Here is a 24005-nt window from a genome sequence, read left to right on the forward strand (position 1 = left end):
TCTACCTCCTCCCCCCCCCCGAGCGGCGCAGAGGGATGGGGAACGGGGATTGCGGTCAGTTCATCACACGTTGCCTCTGCTGCTCCTTCCTCCGCAAGGGGAGGACTTCTTACACTCTTCCCCTGCTCCAGCATGGGGTCCCTCCCACAAGAGACAGTCCTCCACAAACTGCTCCAGCGTGGGTCCTTTCCATGGGGTGCAGTCCTTCAGGAACAGACTGCTCCAGCATGGGTCCCCTACAGGGTCACAAGTCCTGCCAAAAAACCTGCTCCACTGTGGGCTCCTCGCTCCATGGGTTCACAGGTCCTGCCAGGAGCCTGCTCCAGTGCGGGCTCTCCACGGGGTCACAGTCTCCTTTGGGTGCATCCACCTGCTCCGGCCTGGGGTCCTCCACAGGCTTCAGGGTGGATATCTGCTCCACTGTGGACCTCCATGGGTTGCAGGGGGACAGCCTGCTTCACCATGGTCTTCACCATGGGCTGCAGGGGAATCTCTGCTCTGGCGCCTGGAGCACCTCCTCCCCCTCCTTCTTCAGTGACCTTGGTGTCTGCAGAGTTGTTTCTCTCACATGTTCTCACTCCTCTCCTCCGGCTGCTCTTCTGCAGCAGGTTTTTTTTTCCCCTTCTCAAATATGTTATCACAGAGGTGCTACCAGTGTCGCTGATTGTCTCAGCCTTGGCTAGCGGTGGGTCCATCTTGGAGCTGGGTGGCATTGGCTCTGTCAGACATGGGGGAAGCTTCTAGCAACTTCTCACAGAAGCCACCCCTGTAGCCCCCCAGCTACCAAAACCTTGTCATGCAAACCCAATACATCCTTGTGGGAGGAAGAAAGGAAATGCATAAACTACTGGTGGGAAAACTGTAGTGCTAAAATATTGGGACATCTGAGTTCCGTAGTTTTAAAAAATTTGCATATGTTATACTTAATCTTTGTGTCGTCGTCGTCCCCTCCTTTTTTCTTTTTTTTTTTTTTTGGCAAAGATCATCCCAACCCTAGAGGGCATTTGGTTTGCACTAGCCATTGTTTTTCCTCCTTCCCTCCCTAACACCATCTCAATTTTACCTGTAAAATGCTGATTTGAAAATAGGAAGAAATCAGAAATTACTTGTGTCAGAAACCCTTTGGGGAAAAAAACTTTTCCTTTTTTGCCTTTATAGGCAGCTTTTCAGACAACATAGCAAGTTTTCTGTCCTCTCTCTTTAAGCTATACTAAATGAGAAGGCCTGAGTCAGTCCAAAAGTTCCTTTCTCCCTTTAATCATTTTCATACACACTTTGGGGAAAGCATTTAGGAACCATGGCCTCGTATATGGTGACCTTTTTTTTAGTATTTTTATCATCTTCAGATTTGTGAATTACATATTTTCTAACTTGGGGACTGCATTGAGACCACTGTGTCTTTAGCTATAAATGGAGTTGTTATCCAGAAATTTGTGTAATCCCTTTTAAGGTTGTCTGTAAGTGTTAGTCCTGTTTAGAAGTTCAGATAATATTCTTCACTTTCGCTAAGGTAAATTTACGGACTCTTTATAGGGCTGTTAGAGCTGTTAAAAAAAAAAAAAAAGGAAGGGGGCAAAGCTTCTAACATACTTCCTTGCTGTAATGGGGCGGGGAGGGGAAATATTCTGAAGGCTGGGTGTATAGATAGAGTTCAGTTTTAGCAGCAATGTGCCTATCCTGTCACCTCAACAACTGTTCTCAAAATCTTTACTGAAAAAGTTAAGTCCTTTGTTTCAACCTTCTTAGTTGATTTTTTTAAAAGAATACACTTCTTTAGATCAATTCTCTTCACCTGAAGTCAGTTAAAACAACTTTTTCCAACAAGTGATTGTACCAGGAGTTTCTAGCATTTGATTTGTGCAGTAAATAGCTATACTTTTATGGAAATACAAGCCATCATTGCATGCAATGTTTAGTCTATTTTCCTGGTACTCGTAATTTAAAGTATAATTTGCATAACAATGCAATCCTACTTATATGGGTATATGCAAATAAGGAACAGGGTAAACTTAATTATTTTATTAGATTCTAACAACAAATAATCTTCCTTTTAACAGAGCTGTTTGATTTTTGTGAAAAAGCTTTTCACTTAATTCATAAAACTTTTGTTAACCTTAGGCTTCTGAGGAACACTGTTTTGCTTACTTTGTTCTGTAAGCAACTAGTATAGAAAGTCAGATATGCATATTAATTTTTTTGTGGACATAATTACTAAAATGACAAAAGTTTACTTGATCATTAGATATTTTCCACATGCAGTTCTGTTACAGCATTCAAAGTATTTAATTCCATGATAAATAACAAATTCTAGAAGAGCTTACCTTTCATGTGACTACTGGAAGTTTTAAATGAAATGGCCAGTAACTCTCTACTTTGTATTCCTATCAGATTCTCCTTCCCCTACTGCTGCAAGAACGCTGACGCTGGTTGCCAAGTCTGTGCAGAATTTAGCAAATCTGGTTGAATTTGGAGCTAAGGTGAATATAATTTTACACAGAACAGACTAGAACTGCATTTCCAATACACTTCAATGTTCCTGTTTAATATAGACAAAAATCTGTTGCTGTTTTCTTGTGCAAATCCTGATGTGTGACCTGGGTGTCTTCATCAGCAAGGAGGCCTTGTTCCTGCAGTTTCTTCTGTCCTCTTCAGTTGGAGCTAAACAGGGTATTGATTTAAACTAGAGCAGTAGCATAAAGTCTGGCTGAACTGGAAAGAGGAGTCAATCATTTGAGAATGAGTCATCTAGAAACTTATGTGAATGATTTGGTACATACCATGAAGATTTTGAATCTAGTAGTATGAACAGCAGCAGTGACCTGTTAAAATAATTGATGAACCAATGACCATACTAGTAGGTATTATAGAGTGATGCAACCATATTTTCATGCTATGAGAACAGATAAACTCAGACATTTGTTCCAAAGACAACAATGGAAGTATGTGGACTGTTTTTTCTGTCTGTCAATGACCAAAAGGGTAGCAGTCATACTCTAGTATTCATAGAATCATAGAATATCTCAAGTTGGAAGGGACCCATAAAGATCATCAAGTCCAACTCACTGCTCCTCACAGGACTACCTAAAGCTAAACCATATGACTAAGAGCATTGTCCAGACTCTCCTTGAGCTCTGACAGGCTTGGTGCCGTGACCACTTCCCTGGGGAGCCTGTTCCAGTGACCGACCACCCTCTCAGTGAAGAACCTTTTCCTAATGTCCAATCTGAACTTTCCCTGACGCAGCTTCATTCCATTTCCTTGTGTCCTATCGCTGGTCACCAGAGAGAGGAGATCATCACCTCCCCCTCCGCTGCCCCCCCTTGAGGAAGTTGTAGACTGCGATGAGGTCACCCCTCAACCTTCTCTTCTCCAAGCTGAACAAGCCAAGTGACCTCAGCTGCTCCTCATAAGTCTTGCCCTCGAGGCCTTTCACCATCTTGGTCTCCCTCCTCTGGACACACGCTAATAGTTTGATGTCCTTCTTATATTGAGGCGCCCAAAACTGTACACAGTACTTGAGATGGGGCTGCAGCAGTGCAGTGTGGAGTGGGACAATCACCTCCCTTGAGGGAGGTGTGCTGTGCTTGATGCACCCCAGGACACGGTTGGCCCTTCTGGCTGCCAGAGCACACTGTTGACTCATATTCAACTTGCCATCAACCCAAACCCCCAGATCTCTTTCCACGGGGCTGCTCTCCAGACTCTACGTCCCCCAATTTGTACGTATAACCCTGTCCCAGGTGGAGAATCTGGCTCTTGCTCTTGTTAAATTTCATACAGTTGGTGATTGCCCAGCTCTCTAGCCTATCCAGATCTCTCTGTAAGGCCTCTCTACCCTCGAGGGAGTCCACAGCTCCTCCTAGTTTAGTATCGTCAGCAAACTTACTTAATGTACATTCGACTCCTGCATCCAGATCATTTATAAAAACATTAAAGAGCACTGGTCCTAAAATTGAGCCCTGGAGAACCCCACTGGTGACTGGCCACCAGCCTGATGTAACCCCATTTACTATAACCCTTTGAGCCCGACCCATCAGCCAATTGCTCACCCAACATAGTATGGACTTGTCTAGCTGTGTGCTGGACATTTTATCCAGAAGGATACTGTGAGAGACAGTATCAAAAGCTTTGCTAAAATCCAAAAACACCTCATCTGCTGGCTTCCCTTGGTCAACTAGATGGGTGTTGGAGTTGGAAAAGTGGGAGAGGAGAGGCAGGCAGCCATCCCTCCACAAAGAAAACATCTATGTGATGGTAAAATGGGTAAATTTTCTTTAGGAATATCCATATCAAAAAGACAGCTGAGAAACGCTAGAGTAGAAATCTGTGACTAGAAAGAATCCATTCAAGAAGGATGTATCATCTGCCTTAAGTAGATGATGGGAGCCTTTTTGCATTTCCATTGATTATTTGATGTCAAAGTGGGGAGACATCTTTCAGTAATATTGGCATGTCTCTGTACAGAACCTTGAAATACATTCTACATCCATGTTCTTTTATATACTATATGTAATAATTCACTTTCAAATTGAGACCAATTAGGACTAAACTTCCAGCCTGGATAATAGAGTATTTTAATTCTGAAACAAATGAACAACTACCAACCTCTGGATCCCCCCCTACACACACACACTTTTCCTCTACTTATTCCTTAGACTGGTGTTTTCTGTTGGTACAGCATTTTGAAACATCCCTTTTATTTGTACTCATTTTCATATTGCTTGACATAATTTTGTAAATCAGTTTTACAAGTTGCACTAAAAAGCCTCAGCTTTTAATAAAGTTTCTGTTGCATCACTAAAAGAATGCCAGCAACAATTGGTCTGTTCTGGTTCCCAAGTCGCAACATGGTTGAACAATAAAAATCTGTTGGCTTAAGCATAATGAAAGAAAGAGAGTTCAGGCTGCCATTATAAAGCCATTTGTCTGACGCTCCCAACTTGGAATGTAAGCATTAACGAAAGAACAAGGAGGAGGGCACTTATGTCTTGATGTTACCTCTGAAAGTGTTTTCTCCATTATATAGCTGCAATGAAAAAAAGAAGTCCATCTTCAATATTTCAGAAATGTAAAATTTCATGTCACAATGCATATATAATCAATTTCAGAATCCATCTGGAATACAAAAAAGTGTAATCTTTTGACTGGTTGTACACCAGTCATTATAAATTCACTTGAAAAAATAAAATCACTCCAGATGACACATTTGTGTTTTGTGGTGTCATTTGTCTCTCATTACAATGTGTTCACTTCAGATTTGACTATTAAATTGGTATTGATTTGTTCTAATAAATACTTTTAAAAATTACTAGGAGCCATATATGGAGGGGGTAAATCCATTCATCAAGAGTAACAAACATCGCATGATCATGTTCTTAGATGAACTTGGGGTAAGTGGTTTAAAAAAAAAAATTGGAAGTTGTATAGCAACATTGTAAATTAAAATTCTTTACAGTTCTTGTTAACTAGCTCAAAAATGCATCAGCTTCCACACAATTTTGAATGCTTGTTACTGAAAAATTTTTCTTATGCTTGTTTAGGAACTGCAGATTGCTGGCCTGTTGCACAGAATTAAAACCAATCAAATGTCCCGTTAGAAAGATTTTATTCATTTAGTACTGCTGTAGATATGAGATCTATTTGAGCTTCTCCCCGAGGATTAGGGCTTTTGGCCAAAAATACCAATCTTTTAAAAAAATATTTTAAACCAAAAAATTCTTATGTGTAATTTGACATATGGTTTTGACCCGAGACTGAAAAAATTGAAGTTTTAAGAAATGTTATGTTCCATTTTAGTTATACATTACCAGATGTCTCTCTGCATGAATTCTAGATATTGTAGTTTAAAAGAAAATAATAATTGCAGTTCACTTTGAAACTGTTACTGTTTTCTGTATGATAGCTATAACAAGAGTTAGGAGTTCATTTATGTGTATATATATATATATGTTTAAACCAAGAATTTGTTTTAAAAATGAAGATGAAAGAAATGTGCCTAGCTTCCTGAATTGATCCATTAAAAATGACCTAGAAGACATCTCAGACTATTTTGATAATCTATAAGAATGAGTGTTTTGAAGTATGTCATTCAGGTGGATTGCCATATGTCACCTTTTTCTGGTTAAATGGCAACTTCTGCATATTATGATATACTGTTTTTTTTCTTTAAATGGCAGATTATGCATGAGGACTCAAAAAACTGTTGGGTTTTAAAATAACTGATTAATCTACTGGTTTAATTACATTATTTTATTAGTGGATTTACTGACTTGATAGTTTGGGGGGGGGGGTTGGTGTCCATTTTTGCTGCTGTTATTGTCTGATTTAAATTTTTAAAAACCCCACCTAATGGATGGATCCCCCTCATGTGGGGGGAGGATATAATATGAATCTCTTTTCTCAGTATCTTTCTGGACTGCTCAGAGGTAGCATAGCAACATCAAACCTTTTAGTAGAACCCTCCTAGTAGGAATAGGAATTGCTGTATATTTAGTAATCTCTCCATGTGAAATGTGTAACCATAATTAAAATGTCTTCATAAAATAGATGCTTGTGGACAGGAGGAAATATATAATTTGTATTAGATAACATGGACAGAAGACTTAATTGTGAAGAAAAACATTGCAGTACTTGCTTGCAATATCAAAACAGCTGTTGGTGGGTCTGTAGAACTGTAATTTAATTTCTTATATGCCTGGCTACTTACCATTCTAAGTCTGCTCTCATAATTTTTGTTAAAGAATGTTCCTGAGCTTCCAGACACTACAGAGCACTCTAGAACTGACTTATCTCGTTATCTGGCAGCCTTGCATGAGATGTGTGTGGCACATTCAGATGAACTTCGGACACTCAGTAATGAGCGAGGTGTAATGCAGGTAAGCTACAATGGTTAACAAAAATCACAGGTACAGATAGCATGTCTTGAGTTATTGCTTAATATCATGATTCTTTTGTAATTTTTCTGTCCAGCAGTATGAGTGATAAATAATATGTACATTTCACCAGGAGGTTGCTAGTTGCAAAGGTAAAGAAGCTCAAAACTATGAACTAAGTATTTATACAACAAAACCAACCATGTTTTAAAGCAGTGGGTTGGGGTTTTGTGGTTGTTTTTTGGTGTGGTGTTGTTTTGTTTTGTTTGCTTTTTTTGTTTAGTTTCCAGGTGAAGTTTTTAGTTTCTAGAGGAAGCCTAAACCCAAGAAATCACTGTCTTCTGACAGGCTCTGGTTTTAGGATCTGGTTCTTCTAATTGAGAACTAAATAACTAAATTTACTTTCCTTAGCTTTCTATCACTACTTCATTTCTGCTTCCTGATTTATTACATTTGTAAACAAACATGGCAAACTTCTCTAGCAAACACTATAAATGAGTGTTCTGTTCCAACTATTAAGCTTCTATACAGCTTTTATGAAAACTTATTTTTTAAGAGGAAAAAAATTCACACGACTTCATGCATTGTCTCAAAATACTACAAAAGTAATATACTTGCCTATGGTCTACTAATTATGATGAACTTCAAGTCAGCAATTCTACTTATTGCACAGTAATATGTTTTGGTATGCTTGACTAGTATACTGTGCTGTGCAGGAGATAATTTAAGTAGTCTTCCCTTTTTAATGCTAATGATTTGGGGACGGGGCAGTTGTACTATAGAAAGCCTTTTTGTTTAGAGATGGTCTTCCTTAAATTTAATCAGTATCAGCTTAAACTATTTATTTAATGACTTATTTTCGAAGAGGTAGTTTTAAAAATAGTATTGAATTTAATTATTTCAAAATAACTTCTTGTAATCAGATTTCTTATTATTCTCATGGTTTAAACACTGGGCTTCCTATATCCTGACTCTTTGAAGGCCTTAATTTAAACCCAGGTAGATGATAAATCTATATTTCTTTATCCTGGCAGCAGATTTTACTCAAATAATGCATTTTTTTGGCAGTAATGTTTTTTAAATAAGAGGATTACTGGGAACTCTTATGGTGATTTTGCAAAAGGTAAAAATATATTTGTATTTAATCATCTTTGGCAGAAGAAAGCTCAAGGAATTAAAAATGAGATAATGCTTCATTATAGCAGTTCAAAACTAATCCAGTTTAATAACTACTACAATTTACCTCTTCAGTGGCATATGAGGGAAAAAAAATCAATCACATTCAAGTTCATAATTCACTTACAGCTACTGCTAGTCTTGACAAAGCAAAAATGATGGATAGACCGGCAAGGCAGGATAGTAGAAGTTTTCAGTACTAAATATGTGTTGCTTACAGATAAGGGATATAATTTCTTTCACAAGGCCTGTATCTGAAGTACTTGATGATTACAGATATGATACTGTTTCCTCGATACACTTCTATTTCTACTTCAGAGGAGTAATTTCTCCTCATGGGTTTCCATAAAGAAAACTCTTGAACTTTTTTCCCCTTTTCCTCCTGTAAGTGCCCTAATGGTTCAGGATCACCCTGTTGTAGTTGAACATAGTTCTACTATAATGAAAAAATGATTGAACTCCTGACAGTGCGTTAGCAATACAATTTCTCAGTCTGTTTTATGTGTATGTTCAGTTGCATTTGGTTTAGTTTAATGACCAGGTTTTCAGAAAGTTAAAAGAGGGTAGTTCTGCCTGTGCAGAAGTAAATTGTATTATCACCTTTTTTTTTGTCACCGGACTTTTTTCATTTTCTTGGCCCAGTTCTGCACTTTCACATGGGGAAAATACCTGAGAATGGATTTTTGGTTTACAGATTGTTTTTAACAGATAGGAGAACTCTCTTTCATTTTGAAACTCTCAGGTTAAGTTGGCAAGACTTAATGGGTCTCCATGGGTGCAGATAAATTTCATATTGTTTTACAGTTGCCTTTTGAAGTAATGTCTTAGTGACTAGGGAATTGGAGCTGGGGGGGGGGGGGGGGGTGCTGTGTGTGTGGGGGGGGCTTAAATATATTTTAAACTACCTAATTCTAAGTCTGGTAGGTTAATGTTGAAGATGCTTCTCAAGCAAGATGGGTTTTGGTTTTTTCTAGTTGCTAATGTAGGGTTGTACTGGGGTTTTTTTGTTTTTGTTTTTTTCTACAGCATGTTCTTAAGAAGCTGTTGGCTATTACAGAACTGCTTCAACAAAAACAAAATCAGTATTCAGTGTCTAATAACATCAGGTAGCACCTCTACCTGAATTCTGCATGGATCCAGCATGTCTAACATGGCAACTCACACAAGTATCACTTTTTTTGCTCTTGCCAAAAATAGCACACCCTGTCACGTTCCCAGTGATGTGTGAACTATGCAAAAAGAAAAAAAATATTCTGTTAGTGAATGCTTGTACCAGCAGCTTTTTAAACTATCTGTGCAGGATATTTGTACTTTTTTCCACTTGGAACCAGTTTTTACAGCCTCTGAGCCTTGGTGTAGAGTTTACCTTCTGCAAAGAAAATGCTGTGACTGTCTTGAACTTTGAAAACTATTTTCAACACCTGCAATTGCCAAAGTTTTTCTGTCTTGTTGGAAAAGAATTATCAACTGACAAGGAAAGAAATGCATTGTTTTGACAGCTACATGTAACTGGATAGTATTTCTTACTGTAATTTCTGACTGGTTACAATTATTATGACCTTGTTTCAACCACTCAAACTTGTATTTACAATTTCCAAAGTTTGATGGTTATGGTAAGAACATTCTTTCCTGTATAGTTTTTATACCATGTTGTTTCTCTTGCTGGAATCATGTCAAAAGAATATGCAGAAGGGATCTTGCCAGCTTTATTCTTTAATGTGCCACTGATTCAGTCTAAATAATTCTTCCATCAAGGACTGTTTATCCATCCAGGTAAATCACAATGCTTTTGTAAAATGTTTACAACAGTGAATAATTAGAATTCAGTAAATTTATTATCACTGTATCAGACATGCATGCATCCATTAAACCTATTTATAAAATATGTATTGGTTGGTCTTGTGTGTAATGTAAGAATACCATGAATCTTATTTTTAAACCTGAAAAATAAGTTTTTAAAATAATCAAGCTGCCGATAGACTCTTTATGGAAACTGGCTAACTTTGGGTGCAAGTAATAGAACATTGTAAAAATGAAATTTGGATAACAGATATGGTTGGCTATTTATCTACTATGTATAAAATGCATTGATAAAAATTACTGTAGGTAAATCTCAAAGTTGCATTTAGGTATGTATATTAAAAAATTGTCACCACTACTTATTTCCTAAAACAGTGTGTGAAAATTAATGTTGTAGTTTACCCCCACCAGCAGCTTAAGCACCACACAGCTACTTGCTCACTCCCCCCCGCCCCTGCAAAATCAGGACAGGGGAGAGAATAGGAAGAGCAAAAGCAAGAAAACTCAGGGGTTGAGAAAGGAAAGATGAAGAAAAGAAAAACAGAACAAGTGATGCAAAGGCAATCACTCACCACCTCCCAGAAGCAGACTGATGTCCAGTCAGTCTCTGAACAACAGCTACCTTCCCCCCCAAAAAAACCCCTTCCCTCCACTTTTATTGCTGAGCATGACATTATATGGAATAGAATATCCCTTTGGCCAGTTCAGGTCAGCTGTCCCAGCTGTGTCCCCTCCAAACTTCTTGCTCACTCCCCAGCCTGCTCCCCAGTGGGGCAGAGTGGGAAAAACAGAAAGCCTGGACACTGTGCTAACACCGTTCAGCAATAGCCAAAACACTGGTGTGTTGTCAAGATGGTTATAGTCACAAATCCAAAACACAGCACCCTATGGGCTGCTATAAAGAAAGTTAATTCCATCCCAGCCAAAACCAGTACAATGAAATATTTTGACCTAGCTTTGGATAGCATATAACTACTTGAAGTTTTGGGTTTTTTTTTAAATTATTCTCAGTAGTCCTCATGTACATTAGTCACAGTAATCTAATCTGACATTATAGCTGCAGGATCAGCAGTTGCAGCAACAGGTTGTCACACAACTATGATTATGTTCCATACTGCAGATGCTGCAGTCTCTTTTTAACAGTACATTTGAGAAGAATGTTGGGAATGCTGAAAATCTAATAAGCAAGGTTGTTTTCTTTCAATTAGTTCAATGACAAGCTTAGGAAGAAGGCAGCACATCCTGCTCTAAAGCACTTAAGGTTCTATTAACTTTAAGGTTCTATTAACATTCTATGAACCTTAAGCACTGCCCTCAGGGACAAAGGAGCTGAACAGAGTTGGCAGCTCTTGCAAGAGCTCTCAGTTCATGTAGGAAATCAGGCAAGGAAGGCAGGAGATCAGCATGGCTGAGTAAGGACCTTCTGGTCAAACTAAAGTGTAAGAAGGAAATGCACAGGCAGTGGAAGCAGGGATGTGTAAGAGTATAGGAAAGAGTATACTCCTGGAAAGAGTATAGGGACGCTGCCCAGATGTGTAGGGATGTGGTCAGGAAAGCTAAGGCACAGCTGGAGCTGAACTTGGCAAGGGATGCAAAGAATAATAAGAAGGGATTTTACAGGTATGTTGGCCAGAAAAGGAAGATTAAAGAAAATGTACACCACACCCCCCCTGCCCTGATAAATGAGACAAAAGAACTAGTGACAGCTGACATGGAGAAGGCTGAGGTACTCAACAATATTTTGCCTCTGTGTTCAATGGTAATCTCTCTTCCCACATCTCTCAAGCCCTTGAACCTCAAGGCCGGGACTGGGGGAATGAAGTCCTTCTCATTGTAGAAGATCAGGTTTGAGACCACCTGAGGAACCTGAATGTAAGTCCATGGATGGGACCCAACGAGATGCATCCCAGGGTTCTGAGGGAATTGGCAGATATAGTTCCTAAGCCACTCTCCATCATATTTGAAAACTCATGGCAGTCAGGCAAAGTCCCCAGTGACTGGAAAAAGGGAAACACCATGCCCATTTTTAAAAGGGTAAAAAGGAGGACCCTGGGAACTACCAACCAGTCAGCCTCACCTCTGTGCTTGGTAAGATCATGGAACAGATCCTCCTGGGAGACATGTCGAATCATATGGAAGACAGGGAGGTGATTATAGAGACAGCCAACATGGCTTCACCAAGGGCAAATCGTGCCTGACTAATCTGGTGGCCTTCTACAATGGAGGGACTGCATCAGTGGACAAGAGAAGAGCTACGGATGTCATCTACCTGGACTGCTGTAAGGCCTTTGACACGGTCCCCCACAACATTCTGACCTCTAAAATGGAGAGATATGGGTTTGACGGGTGGACTGTTAGATGGGTAAGGAACTGGCTGGACAGCCACGTCCAAAGAGTCAATGGCTCAATGTCCAAGTGGAAATTAGTAACGAGTGGTGACCCTCAAGGGTCAGTACTGGGACCAATACTATTTAATATCTTCATCAGTGACATAGACAGTGGGATTGAGTGCACCCTCAGCAAGTTTGCGGATGACACCAAGCTGAGTGGTGCAGTTGATTTGCTGGAGGGAAGGGATGCCATCCAGAGGGACCTGGACAGGCTTGAGGAGTGGGCCCATGTGAACCTCATGAAGTTCAACAAGGCCAAGTGCAAGGGCCTGCACCTGGGTCAGGGCAATCCCCAGTATCAATACAGGCTGGGGGATGAAGGCATTGAGAGCAGCCCTGCAGAGAAGGACTTGGGGGTAATGGTGGATGAATAGCTGGACATGAGCCAGCGATGTGCGCTTGCAGCCCAGAAGCCAATTGTATCCTGGGCTGCATCAAAAGAAGCATGGCCAGCAGGTCGAGGGAGGTGATTCTGCCCCCCTACTCCGCTCTCGTCCCACCTGGAGTACTGCATCCAGCTCTGGAGTCCTCAGCACAAGAAAGACATGGACCTGTTGGAGCAGGTCTAGAGGAGGGCCATGAAAATGATCAGAGGGCTGGAACACCTCTGATCTGAGAGAGTTGGGGTTGTTCAGCCTGGAGAAGAGAAGGCTCCAGGGAGACCTTATTGCGGCCTTTCAATACTTAAAGGGGGCTTATAAGAAAGATGGGGACAGACTTTTTAACCAGGGCCTGTAGTGACAGGATAAGGGGCAATGGTTTTAAACTGAAAGAGAGTAGGTTTAGGTTGGATATAAGAAAGAATTTTTTTACAATGAGGGTGATGAGACACTGGAACAGGTTGCCCAGAGAAGTTGTACATGCCCCATCATTGGAAGCGTTCATGGTCAGGTTGGATGGGGCTTTGAGCAACCTGATCTAGCGGAAGATGCCCACAGTGGTGGAATTGAACTAGATGACCTTTAAAGGTCCCTTCCAACCCAAACCATTTTATGATTCTATTACCAGATCTGTCACCTCCTTAGATTTATCCAGTTTGCTAAATGGCAAGTTTGACATTAGTTACTGCTGTGCTCTAATCCTAAACTGTTTCTAAACCAAAACTCTCCCCTCAGTGACAGATTTATAAAAGCAAGCATTTCAAATTTATGTTTGACTTGAAATTGATGAGGTTTTGGAATGGAACTACAGCTAGTTACTTTAGCAAAGTCTAATGCTTTATTATAAGATATTACAACTGACAGAACAAATACCTCACACTACAGAGTAAGGAACCTGTGGTAGGCTTTGAGAGTTCAGTTAATACTTGCCACTGAAAAGTAGGTAGCCTGAGTAGGTCCTGGCACTCCGAATTGCAGTGGTTAAGATTCCATCTTCCTTCAAGGTTATAGTGAACCCACAAGATCATCATCAGTCTATTCTTTCTAATATAAGGAAAAAAGCCATACTTTGAGCTGTGTGTGCAGTTGGTATGTTTTACAGCGAGGGGGACCAGGCAATACATAACTACAGGTACACGGTACTGCTGCAGTGTTAAATTAACTTCTGTTATGTATGCCAGTTGAGAATTTAAGTAATACAGCTATCTTTTCATGTTGGTCTCTTTCAACTGTATCTACTATTGGTAACAGATTTGAATAGCAAGTTTAAACTTTTTTTAACCTTAGTTTAAAAAAAAAAAACACGTGATTTGTCATGTCCACATTATTTGATATTTATTTGTCTGCCAGGACATTTTTGGAGGAAAAAGCACAGACCAGGCACAATGGTTACTTGTGTTACACACTCCATTCTACTTATGACAACCAACAACCAACATTGACAATCTTAGTTAACTTATAAGACTAGCTCAAACTAGAAATCAAAATTCCTACAAGTCATACACAGAATTTACTTGAGATAAAATGTATATTCATTAAGTACATCATGAGAGGTTGAAAGGAAACCTGACCTCTAAGACAATGGACAATTGCTCAACAACCTGAGAAGATATTTTCTTTCTTCAGCCTCCACACAGTCTAGATTTGTGCTCAGACTTTCTCACATTGCTAAATGAGTACAGCATAAAGAGTTTTTCAGGCTTTCCCTAGTTTGTTGCAAGACTCCAATTATGGTTTTCTTCCTGGGATCATTAAAAATGTCTCTTGCCCCTTCAGCAGTATTACCCACTGTATTCAGTGTCTTTTGCAGGGGAAAAATAAAAACAAGTAAATGCATCATAGGGAAGATTTTCTTTTCAGCTAATGCTGACTAATCCCAGAAAACCTCCTGGATACAATCCAAATTTTTGCTTCTGCAAACATGCCATAAAGAAATAAAAAAAAAAAAAAACCCAAACAAACAAAAAACCCCCAAACTTTTGACCTCTTTATGCCTAGGATTTAGTATGCAATTTAGTAGGCAATATTCTATGAAGAGACTAAAGCCTAGAAAAACATTTTAATTAGTGTTGACTAAGCACTTTAACCTTAAACCCAGTTACCTATGCCTACTCTAAAAGCCACAAAGTCCCAATCATTTTAACAGCCCTTTTTGATCACCTGTTTGAGATTTAGCTCATCTGTCTTCATTATTGAGAACCATGCACAGAATTCCAGAACTCATATTGGGACCTTTTAATAATAGCTTGCCCTTTTTATGGCTTAATTACTTTGGCAGCTTAGTCATCTACAGTCAGCCAGTACCCTGTGGATTCCTTCTATCATTTCCCATTTGATCTCTCCACACCACTTATGGTCTTTGTATTGGTGTTAACTAATGACTTCATTTATAAACTGGTAAATCCCCCAAAAGATGTTATAAGTAGATTAGAACTGATTGTGCACTTGTATATAATTATACCCTAATTACTTACAGCTATAAATATCAATATCAGCTATCTTCAGCATTAGTGAAGCCTCAAGATGTAAACAGTGTACAGGTACTATAAGCTTTAAAAAAAAATTAAGCTCAGTTTTCCTTTGTGTACATGAACTGGCCAGCTCAAATCTGATCCTGCATATGATAATTACTCAGAAATGAAACTATATAAGTACAAACCCTTAGCATTTCAGACGCATTCATATTATTTTTAAAAATCCTAAAGTTTCAAGAGCTGTTTCTTTATTATATAAGAGCTGCTTAGAGAAGAGAAGAGTTGAGTTCAGTTGGAAGGAACCTACAATGATCATCTAGTCCAACTGCCTGACCACTACAGGGCTAACCAAAAGTTACAGCATAGTATTAAGGGCATTGTCCAAATGCCTCTTAAACACTGACAGGCACGGGGCATCGACCACCTCTCTAGGAAGCCTGTTCCAGTGTTTGACCACCCTCTTGGTAAAGAAATGCTTCCTAATGTCAACTCTGAACCTCCCCTGATGCAGCTTTGAGCCATTCCCACGTGTCCTATCACTGGATACCAGGGAGAAGAGATCAGCACCTCCCTCTCCACTTCCCCTCCTCAGGAAGCTGTAGAGAGCAATGAGGTCGCCCCTCAGCCTCCTTTTCTCCAAACTAGACAAGCCCAAAGTCCTAAGCTGCTCCTCATAGGACATGCCTTCCAGCCCTTTCAGCAGCTGTGTTGCCCTCCTCTGGACACATTCAAGGACCTTAACATCCTTCTTAAATTGTGGGGCCCAGAACTGCACACAATACTCAAGGTGAGGCTGCACCATTGCTAAATACAGAGGGATAATTACCTCTTTTGAGCAGCTGGATATACTGTGTTTGATGCACCCCAGGATGCAGTTTGCCCTCTTGGCTGCCAGGGCACACTGCTGACTCATGTTGAGCCTGCTGTCGACCAGCACCCCCAGGTTCCTTTCTGCAGAGCTGCTCTCCAGCCACTCCTCTCCCAATTTATGCTTGTGCCCAGTGTTACTCCGTCCCAGGTGCAGAATCTTGTCCCTTGAGAGAGTCAACAGCACCTCCCAGTTTAGTATCCTCAGCAAACTTGCTAATGGTGCATTCAACTCCTGCATCCAGATCATTGATAAAAATATTGAACAGGCCCTAGAATTGCACCCTGAGGAACACCACTGGTGACCGGTCGCCAGCCAGATGTAGCCCCATTCACTACAACCCTTTGAGCCCTGCCCTTCAGCCAGTTCTTCACCCAGCACACCATGAACCTGCTCATCTCACAGTTGGACAACTTGTCCAGAAGGATGCTGTGAGGGACAGTATCAAAAGCCTTACTAAAATGCAGAAAAACTACATCCACCGCCTTCCCTTCATCCACTGGGTGGGTGACCTTATCATAGAAGGATATCAAAGTAGTTAGACAGGACTTTCCCTTTGTGAACCCATGTTGACTGTGCCTGATGATTGCATTGTCCTTTAAATGCCTTTCAGTAGCATCCAGTGTCAACTTCCCAATAATTTTTCCAGGTACGGAGGTTAGACTAACAGGTCTGTAGTTTCCTGGGTCTTCCCTCACGCCCTTCTTGTAAATTGGAATAACATTGGCTAGCTTCCAGTCAGCAGGGACCTCCCCAGGCTCCCAAGACCTTTGGTAGATGATTGAGAGGGGTCCTGCCATAACATCCGCTAGCTCCTTCAGTACTCTGGGATGAATCCCATCAGGCCCCATGGACTTGTGAACATTCAGCTGATACAGCTGGTCCCTTACAATTTCAGTGTCCACAAATGGAAAGGCACTGTTCCCACGCTCGTGGTCCTCCAACTCAGGGGACCGGGCAGCCCAAGGTCTATCAGTATTATTAAAGACTGAGGGGGAAAAAGCATTGAATGCCTCTGCTTTTTCTTCATCCCTATTAGTCAGATGACCATCTTCAACAAGTATCGGTGCAATGTTTTCCTTAGACCTCCTCTTGCTATTAACATACTTAAAAAAGCCCTTCTTGTTATCTGAAACAACACTGGCCACTTTCAACTCTAGTTGAGCTTTGGCCTTTCACATCTTCTCCCTGCATATACGAATCACATCTCTGTACTCTTCCTGCGAAGCCTGACCTTGCTTCCAGAGATCATACAATTTCTTTTTCCTCCTGAGTTCCAAGAGGGGTTCCCTGTTCAGCCAAGCTGGTCTTCTGCCCTGCTTGCTTGACTCTAGGACACAATGGGATTGCCTGGTCCTGTGCTTCTAAAAGGTGGTTCTTAAAGACAGACCAGCTCTCATGGACCCCTAAGCCCTCAAAAGCAGATTCCCAAGGGACACTGCTAAGTACCTCCCTGAGTAGCTTAAAGTTTGCTCTCTTGAAGTCCAGGGTAGCAACTCTGCTGACCTTTTTTCTCATTACACTGAAAATTTTAAACTCAACCATTTCCTGATCACTGTGGCCAAGACAGCCACCTACCATCACATCTCCCACGAGTCCTTCTCTATTCACAAACAACAAGTCTAGGAGGGCACCTTTCCTAGTTGGCTCACTGAGTACCTGTGACAAGAAGTTATCATCTTCCACAAACTTCAGGGATTTCCAAGACCTGCTTGTCCCAGCAGTATGGTATTCCCAGTCGATGCCTGGGAAGTTGAAATCTCCCATAAGGACCAGGGCTACCGATCCAGAGATTTCTCCTAATTGCCTACAGAATAACTCATCAGCGCTAACATCCTGGCTGGGCGATCGGTAGTAGACACCCACTGTGACATCTCCTTTGTTTTCCATCCCCTTAATCCTCACCCAGAGGCTCTCAACCACATCATCCCTCACTGTAAGGGCTGTACAGTCACACCTCTCCCTTACATATGGTGCAACTCCTCCACCTCGCCTGCCCTGCCTATTCCTCCTGAACAACCTTTAACCCTCCATCCCAGCACTCCAATGGGATAATTTCTGTATTACTTAGATGATTAGAAATCATAAGTTAAGTTGTATTATAAGTTCTGTATTACGCTACTTATAGACTGTACTACGTTGATTCTGCTTGTAGAAATCCTGTGCCATTCTAATCATAAATTCTGTGCTGTACTAATCATAATATCCTGTTAAGAAAATAAAGCTTTAATTGTAACTACGATTTAGTGCCGTCATCATTCCGTCAAGGATCCCTAAAAGAATCTGTCTGTCCCTTTAGTACTGGGTGACAAGCATGGACCCCTTCTGGTGCTTTCCTCTTTGATGGACAATCTTCCCCAAGGCCTCCAGAACTCAGTTTTATTGCGTAAAGAAGCACTTACTTCTTTGGGAAGAAGTTTAGGAAGAGAACAAATGGTAATCCTCAAGTCATAATGATATATCTTGGCACGCCTGGGATAGCATTTTTTCCTCTCTCTCTGCTTCTTCCAGTTTTGTAATTCTCTATGTCCTTGCAGTTGTATAGGTTTTTTTTGTTTTGTTTTGGTTTGGTTTGGTTTTTTTGCTTCTGATTCCACAGAGCTTTAGCCCTTCAAAACAGCAGCTGGTTGAGTTCAGTCACGTTTGCATGTTTGAGGTCTTCTCATAAGTGCTCTTACTATGACTCCCTACTCCACCCATTCCCCTGTGCAGTTCATACTCACAAGCCAAATCTGCCTGGAATTTTTGATAGTGTCATGTCCTTTTTGCCTCAAGGGAGGTTGGGTGAAACGGACCCAACATGGGACTCAAATAGAAAAAAAGCTGATATCTTTCCAGGATTCTGAAAATCTTCCATTCCTACTAGATACTAGGAATAAGTGAGTAGTCCATTATTTAAATTCAGAATAAAACTTCCATTGCCTTCAGTGTGAGCTAGATGGAGTTCGTACTGTCTCTTTATAATGCTTTCTCACACTTAGACCTTAAGGATCTTGAAAACAGTCCTTGTGTGTTTTTCCAGTCTTTGTTGCATCTAGATTCATGTGTAACTGTGCTATTGTTGGTACTGTTGTTGCCATAGTTATTTTTGGGGTTTTTTTCTAGTAATGTATGAGAAAAAAATAAGACTGTTTTTGCTTGAGCCTATAGTGAATGCAGAGTTGGGATGAAGGAATGTAATGTGTCATTTCCTTTTCCTTTTTTTCTCAGTGGAATGTTTGGAAGAGGAGAAGGGTTTTCAGTATCTTTGCCAAAAATTTTAGTTTCTCTACTCAAATCATAATCAAATGTACAGCAACATGAGAAAAGTTGTAACTTAAATCTAAAGAATTATCCAGAATTATATTCCTGTCAAATTCCATGAAGGAAAAGTTATGGTTCCTAAAGTACAATCCAGTAGACTAGGAAGTAGAAATTAGGACCTCTGTTGATGAACCCACTATCTTATGTGGGACACATGACTTCTCTTCAGTTTTCCCATATTTCAGTTGAGGTTGATGCTAATTAACTTTGGTGGGGTTTTTTTTAAACAATTCTAAATGAAAAGTGCTGTGCAATGGTCTCTGAATGTTAAAGAATTGTGCTGATACTCTAAAGGAGATCTAAACGATACTCAATATACACAGTGCACATTACAGTGTTTTCACTGTAATAAACCAAAGATGGGAAAAATGCAGAAAAAATAATGTCACGTATATTCTAAAATTATGGAGGAGCTCAGAGGAGCTGCATTTCACCAAATAATAAAAGAAAATTTATTCAAGATTATGTGTATGGTGAAACGCCAGAGCAAACCTATTATATAAGGGGGGTGGAGGGGGGTTGCCCCCTATGTCAAGAAATGGATAGATTGTGAAGAGCTGTCTCTGAATAATAGCCACAAGCAGGTTGAAAGCTTATGGGTAAGAATTAGAGATCGAGGCAACAAAGGGAACCTTGTGGTCGGTGTTTACTACAGGTTGCCCGATCAAGGGGACCCTATTGACAAAGCCTTCTTACTCCAGCTACAGGAGGCATCATGCTCACAGGTTCTCATACTGCTGGGGGACTTCAACCACCCTGACATCTGCTGGAAAAGTAGCACAGTGAGCTGTAGGCAATCCAAGAGACTCCTGGAGTGGATCAAGGATAACTTCTTAAGCCAGGTAATAGCCCTACCAGAGGGGATGCATTACTGGACCTGTTGGTCAGCAATGCAAGTGAGCTAATCGGTGACATCAAGATTGGAGGCAGCCTGGGCTGCAGTGATCACGCACTGGTGGAGTTTGCAGTCCTGAGGGATATGGGTCAGGCGAAGAGTAAAGTCAGGACCCTGAATTTTAGGAAAGCAAACTTCCAGCTGTTCAAGGGGTTAGTCAATAGGACCCCCTGGGAAACTGTCCTCAGGGACAAGGGAGCAGAACAGAGCTGGCAGATCTTTAAAGACGCTTTCCATAGAGCGCAAGAGCTCTTGATCCCCAGGTGTAAGAAATCAGGAAAGGACAGCAAGAGACGGGCATGGCTGAGTCAAGACCTGCTGGTCAAACTAAAGGGCAAGAAGGAAATGCACAGGCAGTGGAAGCAGGGACAGGTATCCTGGGAAGAATATAGGGACGCTGCCCGCTTGTGTAGGGATGGGGTCAGGAAGGCCAAGGCGCGGCTGGAGCTGAACTTGGCAAGGGGCGCAAAGAATAATAAGAAGGTCTTCTATGTAGATGTATGTCAGCCAGAAAAGGAAGGTCAAAGGAAGTGTACCCTACCTGATGAACATGACCGGCAAACTGCTAACAACGGACGAGGAGAAGGCTGAGGTACTCAACAACATTTTTGCCTCAGTCTTCACTGGCACCCTCTCTTCCCACACCTCTCGAGTGGATGGACCTCAAGGCAGGGACTGGGGGAACAAAGTCCCTCCCACTGTAAGAGAAGATCAGGTTTGTGACCACCTGAGGAACCTGAACATACATAAGTCTATGGGACCTGACGACATGCATCCCAGAGTCCTGAGGGAATTGGCTGATGTAGTTGCCAAGCCACTCTCCATGATATTTGAAAAGTCATGGCAGTTGGGTGAAGTCCCTGGAGACTGGAAAAAGGGAGACATTGCACCCATCTTTAAAAAGGGTAGAAAGGAGGACCCTGGGAACTACTGACCTGTCAGCCTCACCTCTGTGCCTGGGAAGATCATGGGAACACATCCTCCTAGAAGCAATGCTAAGGCACATGGAGGACAGGGAGGTGATTCGAGACAGCCAGCATGGCTTCACCAAGGGCAAGTCTTGCCTGACCAACCTAGTGGCCTTCTATGATGGAGTGACTACATCAGTGGACAAGGGAAGAGCTACGGATGTCATCTACCTGGACTTCTGTAAGGCCTTTGACAAGGTCCCCCACAACATCCTTCTCTCTAAATTGGAGAGATATCGATTTGATGGGTGGACTGTTCAGTGGATAAGGAATTGGCTGAATGGTCGCATCCAGAGAGTAGTAGTCAATGGCTCAATGTCCGGATGGAGACCAGTGACGAGCGGTGTCCCTCAGGGGTCCGTATTGGGACCAGCACTGTCTAATATCTTAATCAGTGACATAGACAGCCGGGTCGAGTGCACCCTCAGCAAGTTTGCAGATGACACCAAGCTGAGTGGTGCAGTTGACATGCCTGAGGGACAGGATGTCATCCAGAGGGACCTGGACAAGCTGGAGAAGTTGGCCCATGTGAACCTCATGAGGTTCAACAAGGCCAAGTGCAAGGGCCTGCACCTGGGTCAAGGCAATCCCCAGTATCAATACAGGCTGGGGGATGAAGGGATTGAGAGCAGCCCTGCAGAGAAGGACTTGGGGGTAAGGGTGGATGAACAGCAGGACATGAGCCAGCGATGTGCACTCGCAGCCCAGAAAGCCAATTGTATCCTGGGCTGCATCAAAAGAAGCGTGGCCAGCAGGTTGAGGGAGGTGATTCTGCCCCTCTACTCCACTCTCGTGAGACCCCACCTGGAGTACTGCATCCAGCTCTGGGGTCCCCAGGATGAGAAAGACACAGGCCTGTTGGAGCAGGTCCAGAGGAGGGCCACAAAAATGGAACACCTCTCCTATGAGGACAGGCTGAGAGAGTTGGGGTTGTTCAGCCTGGAGAAGAGAAGGCTCCAGGGAGACCTTATGGCAGCATTTCAATACTTAAAGGGGGCTTATAAGAAAGATGGGGACAAGACTTGTTAGTAGGGCCTGTAGCGATAGGACATGGGGTAATGGTTTTAAACTAAAAGAAGGTAGATTCAGACTAGATATAAGAAAGAAATTTTTTTATGATGAGGGTAGTGAAACACTGGAGCAAGTTGCCCAGAGAGGTGATAGATGCCCCATCCCTGGAAACATTCAAGATCAGGTCAGATGGGGCTCTGAGCTACCTGATCTAGTTGAAGATGTCCCTGCTCATTGCAGGGGGGTTGGACTAGATGACCTTTAAAGGTCCCTTCCCACCCAAACCATTCTATGATTCTGCGATTCTATGATATAAGGATGTTGTGGTTTAGCCCTACTCGGCAATTAAGTACCACACAGCCGCTCACTCACTCTCCCCCGCCGATGGGATGGGGGAGAGAATCGGAAGAGCAAAAGTAAGAAAACTCGTGGGCTGAGGTAAGAACAGTTTAATAATTGGAACAACAACAATAAAAAAAAATTCAATGCGAAGGAAAACAACAAGAGAGTGAGAGAGGAACAAAACCCAGGAAAAAAAACCAGTGATACAAATGCTCACCACCCACTGACCGATGTCCAGCCAGTCCCTCAGCAGTGATCGTTGCCCCCCGGCCAACTCCCCCCAGTTTATATACTGAGCATGACATCATATGGTATGGAATAGCCCTTTGGCCAGTTTGGATCAACTATCCTGGCTGTGCCCCCTCCCAGCTTCCTGTGCACCTGGCAGAGCAGGGGAGGCTGAAAAGTCCCTGACCAGTGTAAACATTACTTAGCAACAACTAAAACATCAGTGTGTTATCAATATTATTCTCATACTAAAATCCAAAACACAGCACTATATTAGCTACTAGGAAGAAAATTAACTCTATCCCAGCCAAAACCACGACAGTATCCACCCCTTATTCTATACCATCTACGTCATGCCCAGGTCCCACACTTTCTAATACATTCCAATTGATCACCACCACTTTTCCTGTCTTTTGATATATACACACAGCTATTATTCCCTTGGTCTATGGGCCATCCCTCTAAAATGTCCATTGAGTTCATTTAGTCCATGACTTTGGGCTCCATCTGTCATTACAGTCTTTCAGGGCTGGAGAAATGGTGTGTGGTGTCGGATTGTTGCATGCTGAAGCCAGTTCTGGTTCCATCACTGCTGCACTTTGCTTGGTTTCAGCAAAGTTCATTCTTCATTAATCTGGGTGATTCTTACTGAAATACCATTGATATAGAATATAGCAACCGTAAAAGTGATGATATACAGTATTATATAGCAATTAACATCATACCATTTAGTTCATTGGCTATTCTCACCCAAAATCAAATCCCCTTGAGGTACACAGCGGACTTCCCCATCCTTTCGCATTACCCACCAAGTACACCCAGGTCCCTGAGCAAAAGCAATCCCATTAATGGGTTTTCCTTTGCCCGAGGCTGGAGTAACCCAGACTGTCTTCCCCAGCATGTTTTTTATGTGCACTACAGGGACCTTATCCCCTTCGACAGTGCATAAAAGTTTTGATTGGGCAGGGCCAGCTCGATTGACATATCCCCTAGTGTTGACTAACCAGGTGGCCTTTGCTAAATGTGTATCCCAATGTTTGAACGTCCCACCACCCATTGCTCGCAGTGTAGTCTTTAACAGCCCATTGTATTGTTAGATTTTCCCGGAGGCTGGCATATGATAGGGGATGTGATATACCCACTCAATGCCATGCTCTTTGGCCCAGGTGTCTATGAGGTTGTTTCGGAAATGAGTCCCGTTGTCTGACTCAATTCTTTCTGGGGTTCCATGTTGCCATAGGACTTGCTTTTCAAGGCCCAAGATAAGTGTTCCGGGCGGTGGCATGGGGCACAGGATA

General features: G+C 41.9%; 1 protein-coding gene across 2 annotated transcripts in view; it reads left to right on the plus strand.

The window, feature by feature from the left end:
- Nucleotides 1–10263, plus strand: part of LOC142402911 (ras GTPase-activating protein 1) — an 88671-nt gene extending 78408 nt beyond the window's left edge. Inside the window, exons 22-25 of one of the 2 annotated variants that reach the window (XM_075488856.1) lie at nucleotides 2389–2477; nucleotides 5313–5390; nucleotides 6741–6875; nucleotides 9075–10263. In XM_075488856.1, the coding sequence (XP_075344971.1) occupies nucleotides 2389–2477; nucleotides 5313–5390; nucleotides 6741–6875; nucleotides 9075–9158 (386 nt within the window). In that variant the 3' untranslated portion in view covers nucleotides 9159–10263. The remainder of the gene's footprint in view (nucleotides 1–2388; nucleotides 2478–5312; nucleotides 5391–6740; nucleotides 6876–9074) is intronic. The other variant, XM_075488857.1, reaches the window with a different exon arrangement.
- Nucleotides 10264–24005: the final 13742 nt, after the last annotated feature.

This window comes from Mycteria americana (genome assembly GCF_035582795.1).
Source record: "Mycteria americana isolate JAX WOST 10 ecotype Jacksonville Zoo and Gardens chromosome Z unlocalized genomic scaffold, USCA_MyAme_1.0 Scaffold_18, whole genome shotgun sequence".
In the NCBI taxonomy this organism is placed as follows: domain Eukaryota; kingdom Metazoa; phylum Chordata; class Aves; order Ciconiiformes; family Ciconiidae; genus Mycteria; species Mycteria americana.